This window comes from Molossus molossus, unplaced genomic scaffold (genome assembly GCF_014108415.1).
Source record: "Molossus molossus isolate mMolMol1 unplaced genomic scaffold, mMolMol1.p scaffold_m16_p_10, whole genome shotgun sequence".
In the NCBI taxonomy this organism is placed as follows: Eukaryota; Metazoa; Chordata; class Mammalia; order Chiroptera; family Molossidae; genus Molossus; species Molossus molossus.
Window position 1 is genome coordinate 29,935,725 of NW_023425345.1, and position 19,039 is coordinate 29,954,763.

General features: G+C 34.3%; 1 protein-coding gene across 3 annotated transcripts in view; it reads left to right on the forward strand.

The window, feature by feature from the left end:
• PIK3C2G (phosphatidylinositol-4-phosphate 3-kinase catalytic subunit type 2 gamma) overlaps positions 1-19,039 on the forward strand; it is a 272,104-nt gene that overhangs the window by 236,617 nt on the left and 16,448 nt on the right. For all 3 annotated transcript variants that reach the window (XM_036251349.1, XM_036251350.1, XM_036251351.1), the window contains 2 exons: positions 883-958; positions 12,696-12,790. In XM_036251349.1, the coding sequence (XP_036107242.1) occupies positions 883-958; positions 12,696-12,790 (171 nt within the window). The remainder of the gene's footprint in view (positions 1-882; positions 959-12,695; positions 12,791-19,039) is intronic.

Here is a 19,039-nt window from a genome sequence, read left to right on the forward strand (position 1 = left end):
GTAGAGAAGGAGTCAGATTTGGAAGTTTGTGTTTCCTGTGAGATGTCTGAAGCCTTTGCACAGAATGAGAGAGAAGGCTGGCCAGGGTACTGTCACGCAGCTCTGACATCAGCCTATGACAGCTGGTGGAAATAATCAATTACCGAGTGGTATCCTTCAGATAATAGCGTAAGCTCTCATCGGGAGGTCTGTTTTGGTTATATAATGACTTAAAACAAAACGTGTACCAATTAACTAAGGAAAAGTTGTCAGCTTCACCAGTTAGCCCATTCCTTTAGAGCCCAGATTAAATCTCAGTCTGTCTGTGATCATTCCAGTTTAATGGAAAAGCACACATAACTAGAATTTCTACTAAAACATTTAATATGTTTCCTCCACTAGTCTGTGTTCAGAAGAGGGGTATGACTTTATGCATCTTCCTGTTTTTAAATATCCCCTCACATTCCTTAATACCATTGGTGTGGTCAGGACTCTTTGAGCATTCCTAGAATTGAACCTTGAGGAAAAATGTTTACTCACTAAGGAATATCAGTATCCTATTGAGACTGAATATTTTCTCCAAAGGCCTGTCCAAGGGTGCACATTTTCTAGAAAAGTAAGGTATGAGGTTCATGCATAATTATAAAATTCAAGAATGTAAACATTAATGTAAAATAATCAGACATCCGAACATATAAAAGATTAGTTTAATTTAGGGTAAAATTGTAGCATTGACTTAATAAATTTACTAATATCTAATTCTCTTTATGGAATCTATAACAGGTATCTATTAACAAATAATTGTGTATTTTGGGTCAATGTTTTTGTATAACAGTATAAAGGAGCAATAAATAAATATAAGATATTAAGAAATACTATATTTTGTCTTTTTTTTTTTTTCAGAGTGATTGTGTTCTTAATTTTTTCCTCTCTGAGCCTGTGCAACAAACACTTGAAGAATCATCACCTTTGTTCCTAGGCAAGTAATTTTATCATTATTACTATGCACAATTATTGAGTTTCAATATAATTGTGTAAAACAGTCACAACTATAATTTTTTCAATTTGCAAATTAAAATGTCTTTTTTAAGAACAAAACTTTGAGTCTTTCTAACCATTTCCAAAGTGTTTAACTCTTTATAGTACATGCTTCAATTTATATTAAACCCAGATGTGTTTGTCCAATTATAATAACTACGTGATATTATGTTATTAGCTCACTTCAATTAATTGTGCATTGAGATGGAATTGCATGTCAGAGACAGAGTTCCTGTTTTCCTGTGTAGGTAAATCTTGCGGTTTACTCAACATCTTATCTGGTGGTTTCATTCTTATCTTTTAAAGCCCAATAATTACTCCACCTTTTATTATCAGGATCCCAAACTAGTCCTGCACAATTATTCACCCTACTCTGCCAAGTGTGTGTAAATTCCAGTTAACATTTCTATCATTACATTTAGATTGGCAGAGACTCTTTGTGAATGTCCCATTGAGTTTAAGCATGTGTAATATAATTCCATTGCCAGTGGCCATCCAATACTATGTGACACAGATTTGCAAGCCCATAATTTGCAACCTTCCATCTTCGTTTTATCCAATTCACTTTCTGATTCTCTACCTTTAAGATTGGGTCCAACTGCTTATCACCTCTGCTTCTAGCAGATGTCCTAGTTACTGACCTCTTAAGCAAAACCAGAAGAGGTTGTATAGTGTAATTGTGTATTAAGTTGTATATTTATGTTTATGTCTGCCTTGCTTCAGTTAGACTGAAAATAACTTTAAATCAAGGTCCCTTCTTCCAAACTATACAATGCTCTGTGCTCAAAAATCCTAAATTAACATACGAAAATTGTGCCTCTCTCATTCCCCCCACATTTCACTCATTTGACATCACTAAGATGCTTTTCTTATATAGCCAAACCATGAACAATATTAAGTAAATAAAGCAATTTCTTACATTTCATAACACATATCCAAAAAATAATAATGTTCACAATATATATTTCTTGTTTTTATTTTCATAATTCACAAATGTCTAATAAATGTGTTCTTTTTAAAAATACTATTGTTTTTGTTTCAATCAATATTTATAAACTCAAGAAAACAAATTTTAAAAAGACAAACATCAGGTTGTAGATTTATAGAGATATCAGGCTTTAAAAAGGTGCTAGGTTGACCTCTAGTCTGTCATTAAAGTGCTTAAGGAAAATTGCTTCTCTCCGTTTTAAAAATTAAATTGTGCATCATTATCAAATTTTTAATGCTACTGATAGTATTGTTTCTCTGTAGCATGTTCTGAAATATATGTGCACACAAAAATATTAGGATTATTATCATAAAAACCAAACTGGCTTTTTATAATTATGTTTTCTGGTTTGCTTATTTCTAAATACAGTACAGAATACTCATGATTTGCTTTGGCAGTTATGATCCACACAGTATTTGAATCTCAATAATTTTAGATGCAGGCTGCATATGAAACATAGCCTATTATCCTAAAGTAACAGAACTATCTAAGCAGAATATGCAAATCATTACAACAAACAAGGATTAGCAGAAAGTTGTTCCCTACATTTTTAAAATTATTTTCTTTCATATTTCTGAATTCTTAATACGTTTGTCATGGGTTATCAGCTGGTTCTAAACAAGAAACACAATATTTTTTTAAACACTATTCTGTCAGTTAGTGAAACTTTGAGCTTATGTTGTTCAGTGATTAGAGGATAAAATTATTCAAGTGTATTACAATGTTGGTTTACATAAAATGAGCTTAAGCAAAAATCCCAGACTTCACCATTTTACTGTCCCTACTAATAAATTGAGAAAATGGATTCTGGGTACCCCTGTATCTAGACACATGACTTATAAATATATTAGTAATAATTTGTAATCCTGGGTCCGGAAGATATTAATATTCCTTTGCCCTTATTCACTCACTACACATGCCTTGGTAGAACAATAAAAGAATTTATTTTTCTCAAATGCCCACCCAATCATCTATCTGCTCTAATTAACACTTTTCCTTGGCTTCTCAGTGCCCTTCAACAGTGCCAATGTCATGGGCCTGTGACCTGTGCAGTCACACAGGGCACAGCGCTTAGAACTGTCCTGTACTTGGTTTAGCACTCTGCTGTCACTGTCTTGAAATTCTTAATAATTATTGTAAAAGGGACCTGACATTTTTCTTTTGCCTTTTTATTTCACTGAGCCTCACACATTAGGTAGCTGGTCCTGCCCTTAGAATCAAGACGAAAATCCTCGGGATGGCATCCAAGCAGAATCTGGTACCTACCAGTTTCCCTCTCCAGTCTAATATCCGGCCCTTCCCGGTCTTGATACTTATCTCTTTTTAGTTCCTCGGTACCTCCCAGATCCAATTTTCTCGGCCTGGACTACCCGACTCTCATTCCACTTTCTACACCTGTTTTTGCACTTTCAGATATCATTTCAATTGTCCTTGCTTTCTATTTTGTGGACTAGATATAATCCACATTTGTATGGCTCACCATTGTGTATCCCCAGGGCTTAGTACAGTGTTTGGCTTACTCTAGATGTTCCATGAATAATTACTGAATCAATGACTGATGATAGAAAGAACAACAGTGGAAGACACATAGATATTTTCTACCAAGGTAAACTGTTGTTTTTATTCATAGGACACGAGAGAAGAAACCAAAATCCAAAATCATGCTACTCCCCCCACACTCATCACTTCCCGTGGAAATGCTCTGGCACAAGAATTCATTGCCTCCCAATCACAGAATCCTCCTGAAATATCACTTAGAAAAGAGTCTACAAATTATCACACTAAATAGTATGGACATCAAATGCAACCAACACTGATTTCCGGAGTTTATTTTACATGTCTTTTAACTATCTAATGGCATGATCCTCTGTTATTCACCCAGATTAATGTAGCCCCACATCAAATAATACCCCCATAACAAAACAACATTATTCAGCCACCACCACTACACAACTCTGATGACACACAGAAGATACACTTTTGTTAAAGTATAGAAACAATAACATAGGAAATGGAGGAGAACATGATCAAAGACGACCGTCGCCAGGATTAAGAGAATGAATTAATGAACATGTTTAGACGCCATCAGCAATTGCAAATAATTGCAAACAGGAGCTTTCAATCGTTACTTCACATCACTACCTCTAATGTGAAATGTTAGCTTAAAAGGGAACTGACTGGAAGCCATGCAGTCTCCATGGCAGCACCCATCTGGTTAATGTTCCAACTACTTGCTCTGGCAGAACAGATTACCCATAGGTTGAAATTTGTTACCCAGGTTTTCAATTTAAATTTTAAAGGTATGACTTGGCCAGTGTGACTCAGTGGATTGAGCGTCCTCCCATGGACTGAGAGGTCCTGGTATAATTCCTGATCAGGGTTTCGGGCTCGATCCCCAGTAGGGAGGGTGCAGGAGGCATTCGAACAATGTTTCTCTCTCACATCAATGGTTTTATCTCTCTCCCTTGTTCTCTCTCTCTCTAAAAAAATAAAAAATAAAAAAACATTAAATTTTAATGATATGGAAGGACAAGAAGTGAAGGGCTGAGACTACTTAGATAACATTATTTGTATTAAGGTGTGTTTGGAACTTTGAGTTGAAAGCTTTAAAATATTGTGCATTTTGCCATATCATATAATCTCATGTTTTTCATTAGAAAGTTATTTTAGACCTTTACTTGTGGCTGATATGGAAAGGAAAGATGAAAAAAATATGAGAATTAGAGGTATTTTTCTAATACCACATCTCTGGGTGGTGTCAAAAGACATTGCTGAAATGTAACAATTTGAGCAATAAAAAATCTTAGCATAGTCCTGGCCGGATGTCTCATTTGGTTGGAGCATTGTCTGTACACCAGAAAGTTGTGGGTTCAATTCTTGGTCAGGGCACATACCTAGATTGCAGGTTTGATCCCCAGTCAGGATACATACTGGAGGCAACTGACTGATGTTTCTCTCTCACATTGATCTCTCTCTCTCTCTCTCTCTCTCTCTCTCTCTCTCTCTCTTCCTCTCCCTCTAAATCAATAAAAAAAACAAAACACATCATCTGGTGAGGATAAAAATAAAATCTTAGTATATGGAATATTAGTGTTAAATAAGCACAAGAAAGATCAAAATACTGAATATAATCAAGTGGTAGATAAAAATAAAGTGAGAAAGATTATGCATGCCAATTTTATCTTCATTCTGTTAGAAAACAAAAATTATCAAGAAGAATAAATATCTAAGGATATTAAATAAAAGTAACCACCAGAACAAAAGTAAAAGCTTTCTTAAGTATCACAAGTACATAAAAATAAAAACAAATAACTTAGTAAAAAGCCTTCTTTAAAAATTATAAAAACAGCCCTGGCCGGTTTGGCGCAGCGGTTAGAGCGTCGGCCTGCGGTACTGAGAGACCCGGGTTCGGTTCCCGCTAAGGGCACGTACCTCGGTTGCAGTTTGTCCCCGGCCCTGGTTGGTCGTGCGGGTGGCAGCCACTCGATGTGTCCCTTTCAGGTCGATGTTTCTCTCTCTCTCTCTTCCTCTCTCTCTCTCCCTCCCGCTCTACCTGAACAGAAAATGGAAAAATGTCCTCGGGTGAGGATAAAAAAAAAAAAAATTATAAAAACAAAAATGTTATGTTTCTTTAATAACATAACACAATAAAAACAAAGAGGAATATTCTTACTATATCAATAAATGTAATTGGGCTTAACTCATCTTAATATTAAGAAAAAAATTTCCAATTGAAATAAACGTAAAAATCATAAGTTTATTTTTTATGTAAAAGCACAACTAAAACAAAGTCATTTTAAAAGACTAAAGTTTAAAATATAGGCATAGATATACTGAGCAAATGCAAGAACATGGAAATCAGAGGTCACAATCTTAATAAAGAAAAGGTGGAACTTAGGCAAGGAAGCATTGAATTAAACAGAAAAAGAATTTTAAACTATGAGCACAATTCTCCAGAAAGATTTGAACAGTTATAACTACATGTAAAATGACAGTAACATATATAAAGCAGAAATTATGGACTGTATGAGAAATACACAAAAACTCTAGTAGTAGGATATTCTAATTCACTTTTCTTGATTTATGAAAGACCAAATGGAAAAACATAAGCAGACACATAGAAAAACTAAACAGTAAAATTAGTAAGGAAAATGGATTAATTTATATCAGACTCTTTATCTTAAAAATAGAGAATATGTCTTCTCTTTAAGTACTCATGGAACTTCCAAGGAAACAAATTATGTATTAGGCCACAAAACAAATTTTTAAAAAGATTTTAAAAGTAGAAATAGTATAGACATAATCTCTGTTCCTGAGAATAAATTAATGAACATTTTCAGAAAACTAGAAGATACTTACGTTTGGAGACTTAAAAACATAATCTCTCTTGAATAATTCTTGGGTCAAAAGTACTTACAAACCCAAACTGCAAAACTTCTAAAGAACAGCAGTAATGAAATACCACAAGTCAGAAACCATGGAGAAAGATAAAGCAATGCTCACAGAAAATTGGAATAACTGGTAAAAGAGCCCCAAAGCAAACCAAAGAAAAATAAAAAGATAAAAATGGATAAAGATAAAAGTCAAGATTAATGAGTTAGAACACAGAAATCAGTAAAATAAATAAATCTGGATGTTAAAAGTAAACAATAAAATAGCCACTAGCTAATCTGATCAAAAGAATGGAGCAAATACAAATACACGAAATAAAAAACGAGAAGCAAGAAGTAACCATACAAAGAAATGAAATTGAAGAAATGTTAGACTACTTTTTCAATTCTACAAAGGTAAATTAGTAAATCTGTCTGAAATAGTTTACTGGGAAAACACAATTTACTCACCCCAGAAAAGATCATTTGATAGAACAGATAGAAAAGGCTTCAAAAAGCAACCTTTACAACAGTACCAAGTTAAGATTATTTCCAGAGGATTTCTACCAAAACTTTAAAAAACAGATATTCCACTGTTATTCAAATAATTCCAGAACAGAGAAAAATAAGAAAAATTTTTCATATTATTTTTATCAAGTACACATTATATCAATAGCTTCAAGGATTACAAAGGTTGTAAAAAAAAAAGAAAAAAGAAAAAGAAAGAAAGAAATCACAGGCTAATCTCACTGAATATCAATGAGAAGTTGTAAATGAAATATTAGCCAAAACAATTCATTAGCACACCAAAGGAATATAATTTACTTTGACCAGAAATGCAGGAACAATTCAATTTAGGTTACTATGTATAGTATATAACTCATGTTAAAATGCTAACAGATTAAGGGGAAAATCACATGGTTATCTTTACAGACCCTGGAAAGGTATTTGATGAATTTCAATAAACTTTCCAGATAAAACATTAACTAAAAATAAATGGGTAATTCTTTAACTTGAGAACGTGTATCTATCTTGGCTATCCAAAGCCTACAGCAGGCATGACAGAAAAGCATTGTAAAAGCATGGCCACTAAAGTATAAAAAGCATATGCCCACACTCTTCATGAATGCATTACAATGTCCTAAAAGCAGTATCCAGCATGGGACTCACTCTTTCTCCTCCTCAGGTCTTTGCTCAAATTCACCTTCTCAATGAGAAGTACCCTAACCATCCCATCTACAATCACACCTGCCTTCTTCTGGTAGCACCCAATGACTTTATCCTGTTCTGGATTTTTTTTTTTTTTACCATTTATCACATTCAGCATATTATAAATTTTACTTATTTATTGTGTTTATTGTTTTTTTATATCTCCCCCATACTACTGTAGAAATGCCATCAGGAATTTTGTCTGACCTGTTCTAAGGACCTAGAACAGTAACTTTTTTCATAATAGGTTAATGGATATTTGTGAAATAACTAAATAGAAAAATAAAGCATAAATTTTGGCAAGGAAAAGACAAAATCAACACTGTTTGCCAGTAATATGTTTGAATACCTAGAAAATAAGAATCAGCTTAAAATTGCCTACAAATTTTATTATCTATCTATCTATCTATCTATCTATCTGGAAATGGAAAGATTCCATTTTACAATAGCACAAAAAACACACACAACAACAAAAAAACTAGAAGTAAATATAACAGGAAATGTGCAAGACCAAATGGAAAAAAAAAAACGTTAAAAACACCACTGAAGGATTTGAAAGATGCCTTGAACAAATGGGAAGACATAGTATGCTCTTGGATATATTATAAAGATGTCAGATATTTCCAATTTAATTTTTAAATATAGTTTTTGAAAATATTAACAATTTTATTTTTAACTAGATAAACTAATTCTACAGTTCATAAATAAACAGAGCCAGAAAAATAGCAAGAGCAGAGAAAAGGGGTGAGATTCCTCCTACCAGATATTAGAAACACATTACAAAGCCTCAAAAATTAAAACGGTGTGGTGTCAGAGCATAAATAGATGAATAAATGCAACGTAATAGAATATTCATAAATAGAGTCAAGTACACTCAGGATTTAAAGTGTGGCAAGACTTTAGGGAAAATTCAATAAATATTTTTTGTGATAGCATATTTCCCACATATGTCAGGATAAATGCCTAATGGATAAAAAATTTTAAATGTAAATAATGAAACCATATATTTGACAAAGAAAACATGGAAGAAATTCTGTATAATCTTGGAATAAGCTGTTATAGTTCTGACTGTAAATCCAGAAGCCAAAAACATTCTGCATGATATAAAACACCAGAGCAAAACCCATAAATATACAAAGATAAATGCAAAATGGGTAAAATATTTGCAATTTATCTTGGACAAAGGGTGGATTATAACTATATCTTGTAAATTGATAAGAAAAAGACCAACAATCAAACAGAAAAGTACAAAAAGATAATTCACCAAAATAAGAAAATTCAAGTGGCTCTTAACCAAATGAAAGGATCCTCAACCTCACACATAAGAAAAAATGCTAATTAAAATTACTCTGATAACATTTTTAATTCATCAGGTTGGCAAAAATTCAAAAATTTAATTAACAAGCTTGGATACAAACCAGCAAGCACTCTCATTCACTGCTGGTGGGAATGCAAATTGGAACAACCTCTATGGAAGGCAATTTGCAACATTTATCAAAATTACAAATGCTAATACCCTTCACCAGCAAGTCTCCTGTTGAATTTATCCTATGATACTTGTCCACAGGTACAAAATGATACACACACAAGGCTATTCATTTCAGCTTGGTCTCTAACAGCTGGAAATGCTGGAAACAAACCACCTGCCCATCAAAAGAGAACTGGTTAAATAAATGATGGTATTTTCCTGTAATAGGATAATATGAAACTATATTTTTAAATAGAGATTTGTATTTTTGATATGAAAACATTTCCAAGATCTTTGTGTCAAATAGTAAATATGTTATTTCTTTTGTGGGGAAAGGGCGGGGGGATAAAAATACTTATTCATATTTGCTTCCATGGAGAAACTTTGGAAGAATATATGTCCTTCTGGAGGGGTGTAAAAGAAACAAATTAATTAATGGTGGGGGAACTGGGTGGATAGGTGTTAGGAATCAGAGGAAGATTATTTACTGTATACTTCTAAAATAAATTTTCATTTTTATTTTTTTATTTTTTTTTATCCTCACCCGAGGATATTTTTCCATTTTTTGTACAGATAGAGTGGAAGGGAGAGAGAGAGAAACATCGATGTGAAGGGACACATCGAGTGGCTGCCACCCGCACGACCAACCAGGGCCGGGGACAAACTGCAACCGAAGTACATGCCCTTAGTGGGAACCGAACCTGGGTCTCTCCGGACCGCAGGCCGATGCTCTAACCACTGAGCCAAACTGGCCAGGGCTAAATTTTCATTTTTTAATCATATGAATATATTATCATCTGAAAAAAGTTAGCCTGGCCAGTGTGGCTCAGTGGGTTGAGCATCATCCCATGGACTGAGAGGTTCTGGTTTGATTCCCAGTCAAGGCATCTGTCGGGATTGCAGGGTCAATTTCCCAGTGGGGGGCGTGCAGGAGGCAGCCAACTTATATATATCTCTCACATTGATGTTTCTATCGCTCTCCCTTCCTCTGTCTCTAAAAATTCAATAAAATATAATTTGTTAAAAAGTTAAACTTTGAAATACTATTTTCAGCATTAATGGACACATTATATATAATAAGCACTGTACTAACCACTGAAGAACCATGCATTCAAGCATTTCAACACAATCATCCTTAGGATCAATAATAGTTTAACAATTCTTGGATTGCTATACATAGTTAGATCAAGCATGATCAGATCCCTAAGACTAACTGGAAGCAAAACATCAAGATATTCTAGCATCTTCTTGTCCATATGAATTTATTCTCAAAATTCTCCCTCTCTGGATTTTTCATTTAAACTCATTCCCTTAAATTATTGCCCTCTTGTCTGCTCCCTTTTAGCATGATATTTAAAAACACAGGCTTTAGAGATCATTTAACCCTGCACCATTTATTGTCTGCATGATGTTACACCGATGCCTCAATTTTCTCATGTGTAAAACAGAAGTGAGGATTTTAATGAGTTCATGTACACAGAGCTCTTACTATGTTTGGCACATAGTAAGAGTTCTAGAAATACTAAGTACCTCTACTATTGCTATATTATTACTAAGACTTCCTAGAGGCCTAAATTTTCACTGGGTTCTGGACTCTAGCATGTTTTTATGGATACTCTGGTTACAAATTTTGCATGAGAGGTTTAGGGTACAATACTAAATTAAGTCAGTTCAAGTAACAGTTTATTTAAATTGGTTACCATTTAGATATCCAATCATACATTTTTTACCTTTGAATTAAAACTCCTCTGCTTAAACATATTGAGTTTCTATCTAATAATCTTTTCACTCTTTAATTCAAAAATAATTTTTATTGTACATCAAAAAGTTATCAGCACTTTTAGCATGTTCATAACAAAAGTTCAACATTGTATATTTTTATTATAAAATCCAATTTACCTACAAAATTCAAATACACTACTACACTCAGAATTATTTTATGGTCTAACTCACAATGTCTCTCTTAGTCATTGTAATCAAGATATTTGAAGGGACAAAGTGTTTTATTATATTTATGCAATAACCATTTCAGTTGTAAGAAACATTCAAAGTTTAATTACTTTAATGTCAATAATTCAGATTAATAAAATTAATTATTATTATCTTCTTACGATGTGCAAACTATCCTAATAAGCATGTAAAAGGCTTTGGGAGAGGAAACATACAGCTCAAGTTTAATTTTCAAATGTTAGAGAGGATTAGAGAGCTGAGACTGACCATCGGAAAACCCACTGTGCTACAAGGAGTCCAAAGTATGCCCACAACAGAACATTGCCAAGTTCCTTGTTATTGATAAATTTCTTCTCTCTAACTTTTCTCAGAGAACATACAAGTACAGATTGCCAAGGGAAATAGTAGAAAAACTGTAAATTATGCTTAATCCTTGAGCTATAAACTGAAAAATTTTAATTATGAAACTAAAGCCCTCATATTAATAATGAAATTATATAACTTTAAAGAAAAAATGAGGTTACTTTTGTTGTTAAATAAATGTTTTTGTGACAGTATGGAGCAAGTACCGATTAATATCTCTTAGAGATATAAGAAAAAAAATGTAAGCCCTAAAGGGAACTATAATCCCCAAAGCAAATTTGAGACATGTTAGATAGTTACGATATAAATATTAAGTGACAAACTGATCTAAGGGGGTTCAGTAGGAGGTGACCACAGAAACTATTTTGCATTTTAAGTAGATCTTGTAGAAAGGTAAAAGTTCAATAGCCAAATATGGTGGAAGAGACCATTTCAGAAAAGGGGGAATAATGTGAGCAATGACTAGAAGAAAACAGCAGAGCAATTTTGTAGAACTGAACGCACAGGCTACAGTATGGAATAATCATAGTGGGAATAAAACAGATTTAAGAAGAAGTTACAGTACTAGGTTGAGAAACTCAGACTTGTTTTCATAAGCAATGGAAAGCTATGAACAGTACTTTGATCAAAAGATTATTTTTATAAATGTTTCTGTAGGAAGATTATACTGGTAACTGTGTACAAATAGGTCTGGGTTCTAGAGAAGGGAAAGAGAATGTTCTAGAAGTTCAGGCAAAAGATCCATGTGATTCTGAACTAGGTGCTATGGAAGTAGGGAAAAAGAGATGACTGCAAATATATGGAGAAAGAATATTAGTAATCACAAACATTTATTAAGATTATATTGTGAAAAGTTTTTGAATTTTATCAGTTAATCATCTTAACTATCCTGAAGTATGTAACTAGTATCTTCATTTTACAGAAGTTAACTAGTCGCGATGACAGTCTAAGTATAGTGCTGGGACTGAACCCCAGACACACTAACTTCTAATACCAACACTTTCGACCTCCGTGCTCTCTAATTATTTAAGCTCATTGTACTGAAAATTGAGGAGAAAATTGGACCAAAAATGACACTGAGGTTTCAAGCTTCAATAATTAAGAAAATAATGGTATTGATCAAAATAAAACATGGAACATGAGGAGAAAGAGTTGGTTCAGGAAGATTAGATACAACCCAGATTCCTAGAAAGTATTATGTTTTCAGCAGATCCAAAGAATGTTTCTTTTGCATATTATCCATTGGTCCTGTTTTAATGTTTAAACATTTAATTTATACTATGCTGAGCCATTTCCAATGTAACCCACTGAAATTCTATTGTTTTATCAGGTGAGAAGTTTCCTGACAAGGTGCCTAAGGTACAGTTAGTGATATCATATGAAGATGTGAAGCTGACCATACTAGTGAAACACATGAAAAACATTGTAAGTTTGTCATATCTAATGAGAAACGTGGAAACCTACATTTAAAAAGCACTTGCCTCTGCTAAGCAATTAATGTCAACATTAGTGAGAGAAATGGGGCCAGCCGCAAAGTTTAAGTGAGGAACAATGAACCAATTACAGTGTTCTTCCTCAGTATGACTATAATCCTCAGGGACTATAAAATATTTCACAGGGAAAGTCCTACAATTAAAATTAGATTTTATTCAAAACGACGTGTTGGGGAAAAGTTAGTGAAAAAGCTTTGAGAAAGCAGAACTAGCTAGAGGCTCAAGAGCTAAAGGAAAAACAGCTCAGTCTCAAGAATTTACATCCATTCATCATGCTGAGCTTGCTGGAGAATTGACTCATCTCTTTGAGTAGTGCCAGCACCTTGCCTGTGAAGCCAGGATGTCTTAGGGTTTCCCTCCAAATTCCCATCGTACCTTGAGATTTTACCACCACAACAGTTTTCAGATTCTGATGTAATTGCTCACAGATATTTCTTTTTCTCAAAAAATAGTAAATTGTTTGAGGACAGGATCCCCACCTTTGCAATCCCAGAACCTAGCACAACTCTAGTTAGTTTCTAAAGAAAAGTAAAAGTGTTATTTCTATTACACTCCATCATCCCTGAGGCAGGGTCAAGTCACAGGCAAGAACAGCAATTGGGCCACGTCATCAAGCAAGAAAGGGAGCTTTCTGTGAGCCAGGGTAAGTTATTAATGATCTGAGTCTAGGTGCAATGAACAGGAAAGGGGAACTCTAAGCCTCACCAGCTTCTCCGGTCCCCCTCTAGTCTTGTCAAAATGGGTTCTCTACATGGTGAAGCTCTCCAGGAGACTATAGATGTGGAGAAAGTCAGTAGCACTATTTGGGCTTTCTCCTTTACAAATATAAACCTCTCAGGATGCAACTGGAAGGATTTAAAAGAGCAAACTCTTCTCAACATGGCATGCATCTGGAACATGCTAGAACTTAATAAATATTTGTTCAGAGAGCAAATGGTTGTCAAAATTTACAGGGGATATGTCTGTTACAAACTTAGTATTAGCCAGATACCCAAGGATGTTTGTTTGTAAATCTATAGTGTTTATAATCAGCATTTTTGTTTTTTTGTCATAGCTGGGCCAATATTACTAAATGTGGTTTTGTAGAACTTTTACTCATTAAAATAAGTATTTTCAATTACTTTTGATTAGACAATCATCTTAAATGACAGTAACAACTGTTTAAGAAATTTTTAGGCTGAGAAATGAAGATTTACTTAAGTATCTGTAAAAATATATGTGATAAAATAATAGAATATTAAGAAATAGTGTTAATCAAGTTAACAGAACTCCTATATGTATCTGATAAATGATTATGAATGGAAAATAGTCCTCTTGGAAACTAAATTTTTATTTCAGTAATGTTGTCACTGCAAAACATTTTAGAACACACCTGTTAACGTTCCTTTCAGACCTGGCAGGTGACCCACAGCAAACTTGGTGATGTCACTGAATAGTCATGCCGAGTATTTGATCAAAGGCAATATTAACCAACTTGATTGCCCATTTTATTCATCAGATGAATCCCAAAATTACATTCGACAGCTTTCAAAAATGCATTTTATACCCAGATGAATCTACACTACCAATAAGGATACTCAAAATGAATGTGATGCAGGCATGAGGGGAGCAAGACTTTGAGATTCAAATCAAATTATGAGTAAATGGCAAGTGATCAGATGAAGCCCACAAAAAGTAAAAAGAAACAAAAAAAACTTAGGGCCGCTAGAGCCCATACTTTGCCAATGCTCCCTAAAGGAACTTAGCAATGAAGCAATACCTCCTGCAGTCCCGATTCTCAGTGCCTGCTGGCTCCTCCCCTTTCCCCAGTCTCTTAACATGGCCCTGATATTCATTCTAGACCTCTTGTCTTTTCTATCTTCAGCCTGTGGCTTTGAAGACAACATACATGTTTTTCTCTTCTGTATTTATAACTCCAACTTGAATGTCTCCCTAAAATGCAGGGTTGTATGTACCACTGATTACGCTACAACTCTAATAGAAATGCAATAGGATTCACAAACTTAACATACACCAAATAAAACTTATGACCATGGCCCTCCCCAACCTGCTTCTTTTGCAATCTTTCTTATCTCAGTAAATAGCACCTTCATCTTACTAGTTGCTCAGGTAAAAATCCTTAGTCACTTTTACTTCTTTCACAAACTACATCCAATTTATCAGCAAATCATGTCAGCTCTGCATTCAAAATAAATCCAGAATCTCACCACTTTTTATGTCCACTGTTACCACCAGTGGTTCAAGCCACCACCATCTTTCAAACCAAATATTGCTGTATCCTTTTACCAGGTCTCCCTGTGTCTGCTCTTATTTCTTTATCATCTCTTCCTAACCTAGCAACCAGAACATTCCTTCAGAATAAATAAAATGCCGTCATTTCCTTCTTTATATTCTGTTGGGAAAGGAGTCTCACATCACATACAATGAAAGCCAAAACACTTATGAATAATGACGGGTGAGGCATACTAATCTGGCCCCTTGACCTCTCCCATCTCACCCCCTCTACATACTCCTCCGATCACTCCACATCATCTTCAGAGACTTCCTTGTTGTTCCTTGAATATTGCAAGCATACCCCAGGATAATTGTTCCTCCTACTCAGTTTACCTGGAATGCTCTTTCTCTGGCTCACGACACAAATTATCCATGGCTCAGTCTCACATGCCCTGAATGACCGTGTCTTATTGTCACCTTTTCAACGAGGTCCTTACTCCCACAGGCAAAACTGCCGAACCACCTTATTTGTTGCCATGTCCAAACTTCCTTTCTTACTTTATTTTCTCCACAGCCCTGTACCACTGCTGTGACCTCAGGGGCTAAAACAGGGCCACGTATATAGGAGGTGCTTAATGAATACTTGGTTAAAAGAAAGAATGTCAAATGACTTCTGATGTGAACAACTAAGAATCAGATCTTTCTCACCTTCCAAAAATCATCACAACAAAGTTCTCATGCCTTGCATTTCACAGCGTCTTCCTTCTGCTTATCTGAAGGCGGAGATAACATTATATGTATAAACGACAGAAAAAATCTATCTATAACTTCTCAATATATTTTCTTTGCTCATTTCAAGTTTTAACTAATTGTTATTTTTTGAGTCTTTAGTATTTTCACATGCCAAAGTAATTAGACTAAAGAGTTGTGTTTGATTTTAATATTAAAATGAATTATTGTGCCTACAGTCTTGTTACATTTAATATTAAGTTTGACGAAAAGAATTATTTATCTTATATTAAATCTTTGAAGCTTTGCTCTAAAAATTACTTTCCTCCTGTGACATCACAAGCTAAAACAAAATTGCTAAAATGTTTTTTCTTTCAAAGGAACAAAATATGATTTTTCCTAGGGAGCAGAGATTAACAAAGAAATATAGTTAATTAGAAGCTTGATCAAGACTCTTATTTCAGTTTATATAACAAAAATATAAAAATCATTTGGATTTGAAATATTTTTAAAATATCTCTAATATTTCCCCCATGTAGTCCGTTTTAAAATGGTCTCTTCCATTGACTCACAGTCGGCAGTGTCTCTCCGTTTCTCTCCCAGTCTGTGCTATTTCTAGACTACTTTCTTCTACCTGTTCCAGAATATGAGCGTTCCAGAAGGTTCTAAAAGTAATTAATAAGAATATTGGACTCTCTTCTGATATTGAAGATGTTCACACTATTAGAGTCTTGTACACTGTAACAAAAGAGAAAGGTATTTCAAATGAAGATATTGTCAAGGAAAAAACAAAACACCTCAAATTGAGTGTTGTTTAATCCTTTCATACAACACAAAATGGAAGAAAACAGTTAACAGTTGAGAGAATGAGAGAGAGAGAGAGAAGTCAAACACAACCACAAGAAACCCAGACTAAGCACTAAAATGTTATTACATTTTATTTTTTACTTAAAATATTTTTTAAAATTTTACTGTGTAAGTGTAGCTTGAGGGTTGAGTCTTGTCTTTAAAATATAGCTTCTTTTTTTAAAAAATAACTCCCAGCGATTTTGATTCTGTAAGTGTGGGTTGGCATCTTCTGGTCTCGGGAATTCCTCTACTCTTTTATTTCTAGACTTGTTTTCCTCTCTCCTGCTTCCAAATGTGAACATTCCAGAAAGCTCTATGATGCAAGTGGGTCATGGACTATACTGTAAGAAACATTCACCAAATGGCTATTTATTCCGTCAGTCGTACTCAACAGACAGCGTGAGTTCTGGACTTGGCACCAAGTGAATTCTGGTGCCTATTGAAATAGAACACAGATAACACTTAGATTTGATGAAGATAAAAGTGATGAAAACTAGGCACAAGTGATGATAACAATGTTTTGTATTTCCTTTTAAAACTAACTTAGCTAAATTCTCTATCCTAATTCTTTTCAAATTTTGTCCCATTTGCACTTCAATATAGATACATGTTAATTTATCGCTAAGAGGAAAATTTCAAGGGCAATAACAATTATCCCATCAATTGTATTTGGCATATATTCCATGAATAAAAAAAATTGTTTATCCAGAGTAAACCCATTATGACATTGATCTCTCATTTCAAAGAATAAAATGCAAAGCAGTGTGGTACTGAAGTATACCCAGCCCAGATATGGGTATTTTGTTGTATTTTATGGTTTTTGTTTTACCGCAGAAACATTGCCTCTCAAAGATTACCAATTATTTCTTAATTATGTTCTATAAACCTATGATTATTCATATGATCATAATTGATCTTTTTTTTCCAAGAGTCAACATCTTTAACTATTCTTTTCTTCTTGAACTTTAATATTCTCAAGATCTCCATGAAATTTCACCATTTATACATTCCCTAAACCTCCTTGACATGAGGCTTCCTTAGCAGTTGCAAATTTAAACTAGATAAGTATGCAGTGGCTTAATAAATGTTGGCTTCCGCCCTGGCCAGTTTGGCTCAGCGGTTAGAGCATCGGCCTGCGGTCGGGAAAGACCCGGGTTCGGTTCCCGCTAAGGGCACGTACTTCGGTTGCAGTTTGTCCCCGGCCCTGGTTGGTCGTGCGGGTGGCAGCCACTCGATGTGTCCCTTCACATCGATGTTTCTCTCTCTCTCTCCCTTCCTCTCTCTCCCTCCCACTCTATCTGTACAAAAAAATGGAAAAATATCCTCGGGTGAGGATTAAAAAAAAAAAAAAAATGTTGGCTTCACACTTAGCCCTTAAACATGAAGCTTTTTCCAGTATTCCGGACATTAACTCTTCAAACTAATTTTCTATACATTTCTTTTAGTCTTGAGACTTCAAAGATTATATGAATTACTACTAAGTTGCTATCTCTACTCTTCATAGTTCTTTGAATTCAGTGTACACATTTCCAACTCCCTGATGAGCGTTCACACTTTCATATCCTGCTATCTTTTCAAATTCAACAATGCTGAAGCATCGTCTTCTGCTTTCCACTAAAGCCAGCCCTCACTCTCACTACTTATTTCAAAAAATTGTTGCATCATCTCTAACAAGTCCTGATCAAAAGTTTTCTATAATTATTTTCTACCCTTGATTTTGAGCAAAAGGCCATTATTTTCTATATTTTGACTCATTTCATCATTACTCCTTTTAATTTCCTGTTACTTTTATTATTGTCAAAATACTATTCTATATTCTCTATTAATTCATCTATGAATTAGTTTGATTGGCTGCTATGATATTCCTTTCCTTATTTTCTACTTCCCCTATTTCCTCCTGCCTAAGATATCTTAAAACTATTTTTATCGTATCAATAATAAATGTTGAGTCTCTATGAATTTCAAAATCCTTAGTTTAATAATTAAGGTACTATGCAATCTACCTATAACCTGACTTTTATATTCCCCTCTCCAACACAAATATTATATTCTAGATGGTTCATTCACTGTTGACCAAATACACATAATTCTAGGTGACTATGTCATACTTACCTCCTACATCCAACTCAAGTCTCATGCTCACCTTTAACCTCTCGTCCTCCCTGAAGCTCTTGCGTCACTCATGCCCCTGGTGATTCTTTTGTCCTTTGGCCTCTAGTGTTACACTTAACGTACATCCATTTAATATTTACTGCCTTATCTCACCTTTTGAAACTTTTATCATTTTGGCTCATCCTGTAGTTTCAATTATTCTTGGGTGGAGTCTTCTATGAATGTCAATTAAGTTATGTTGGTTGATTAGGTTATGTTGTTCAAATCTTTTATACCC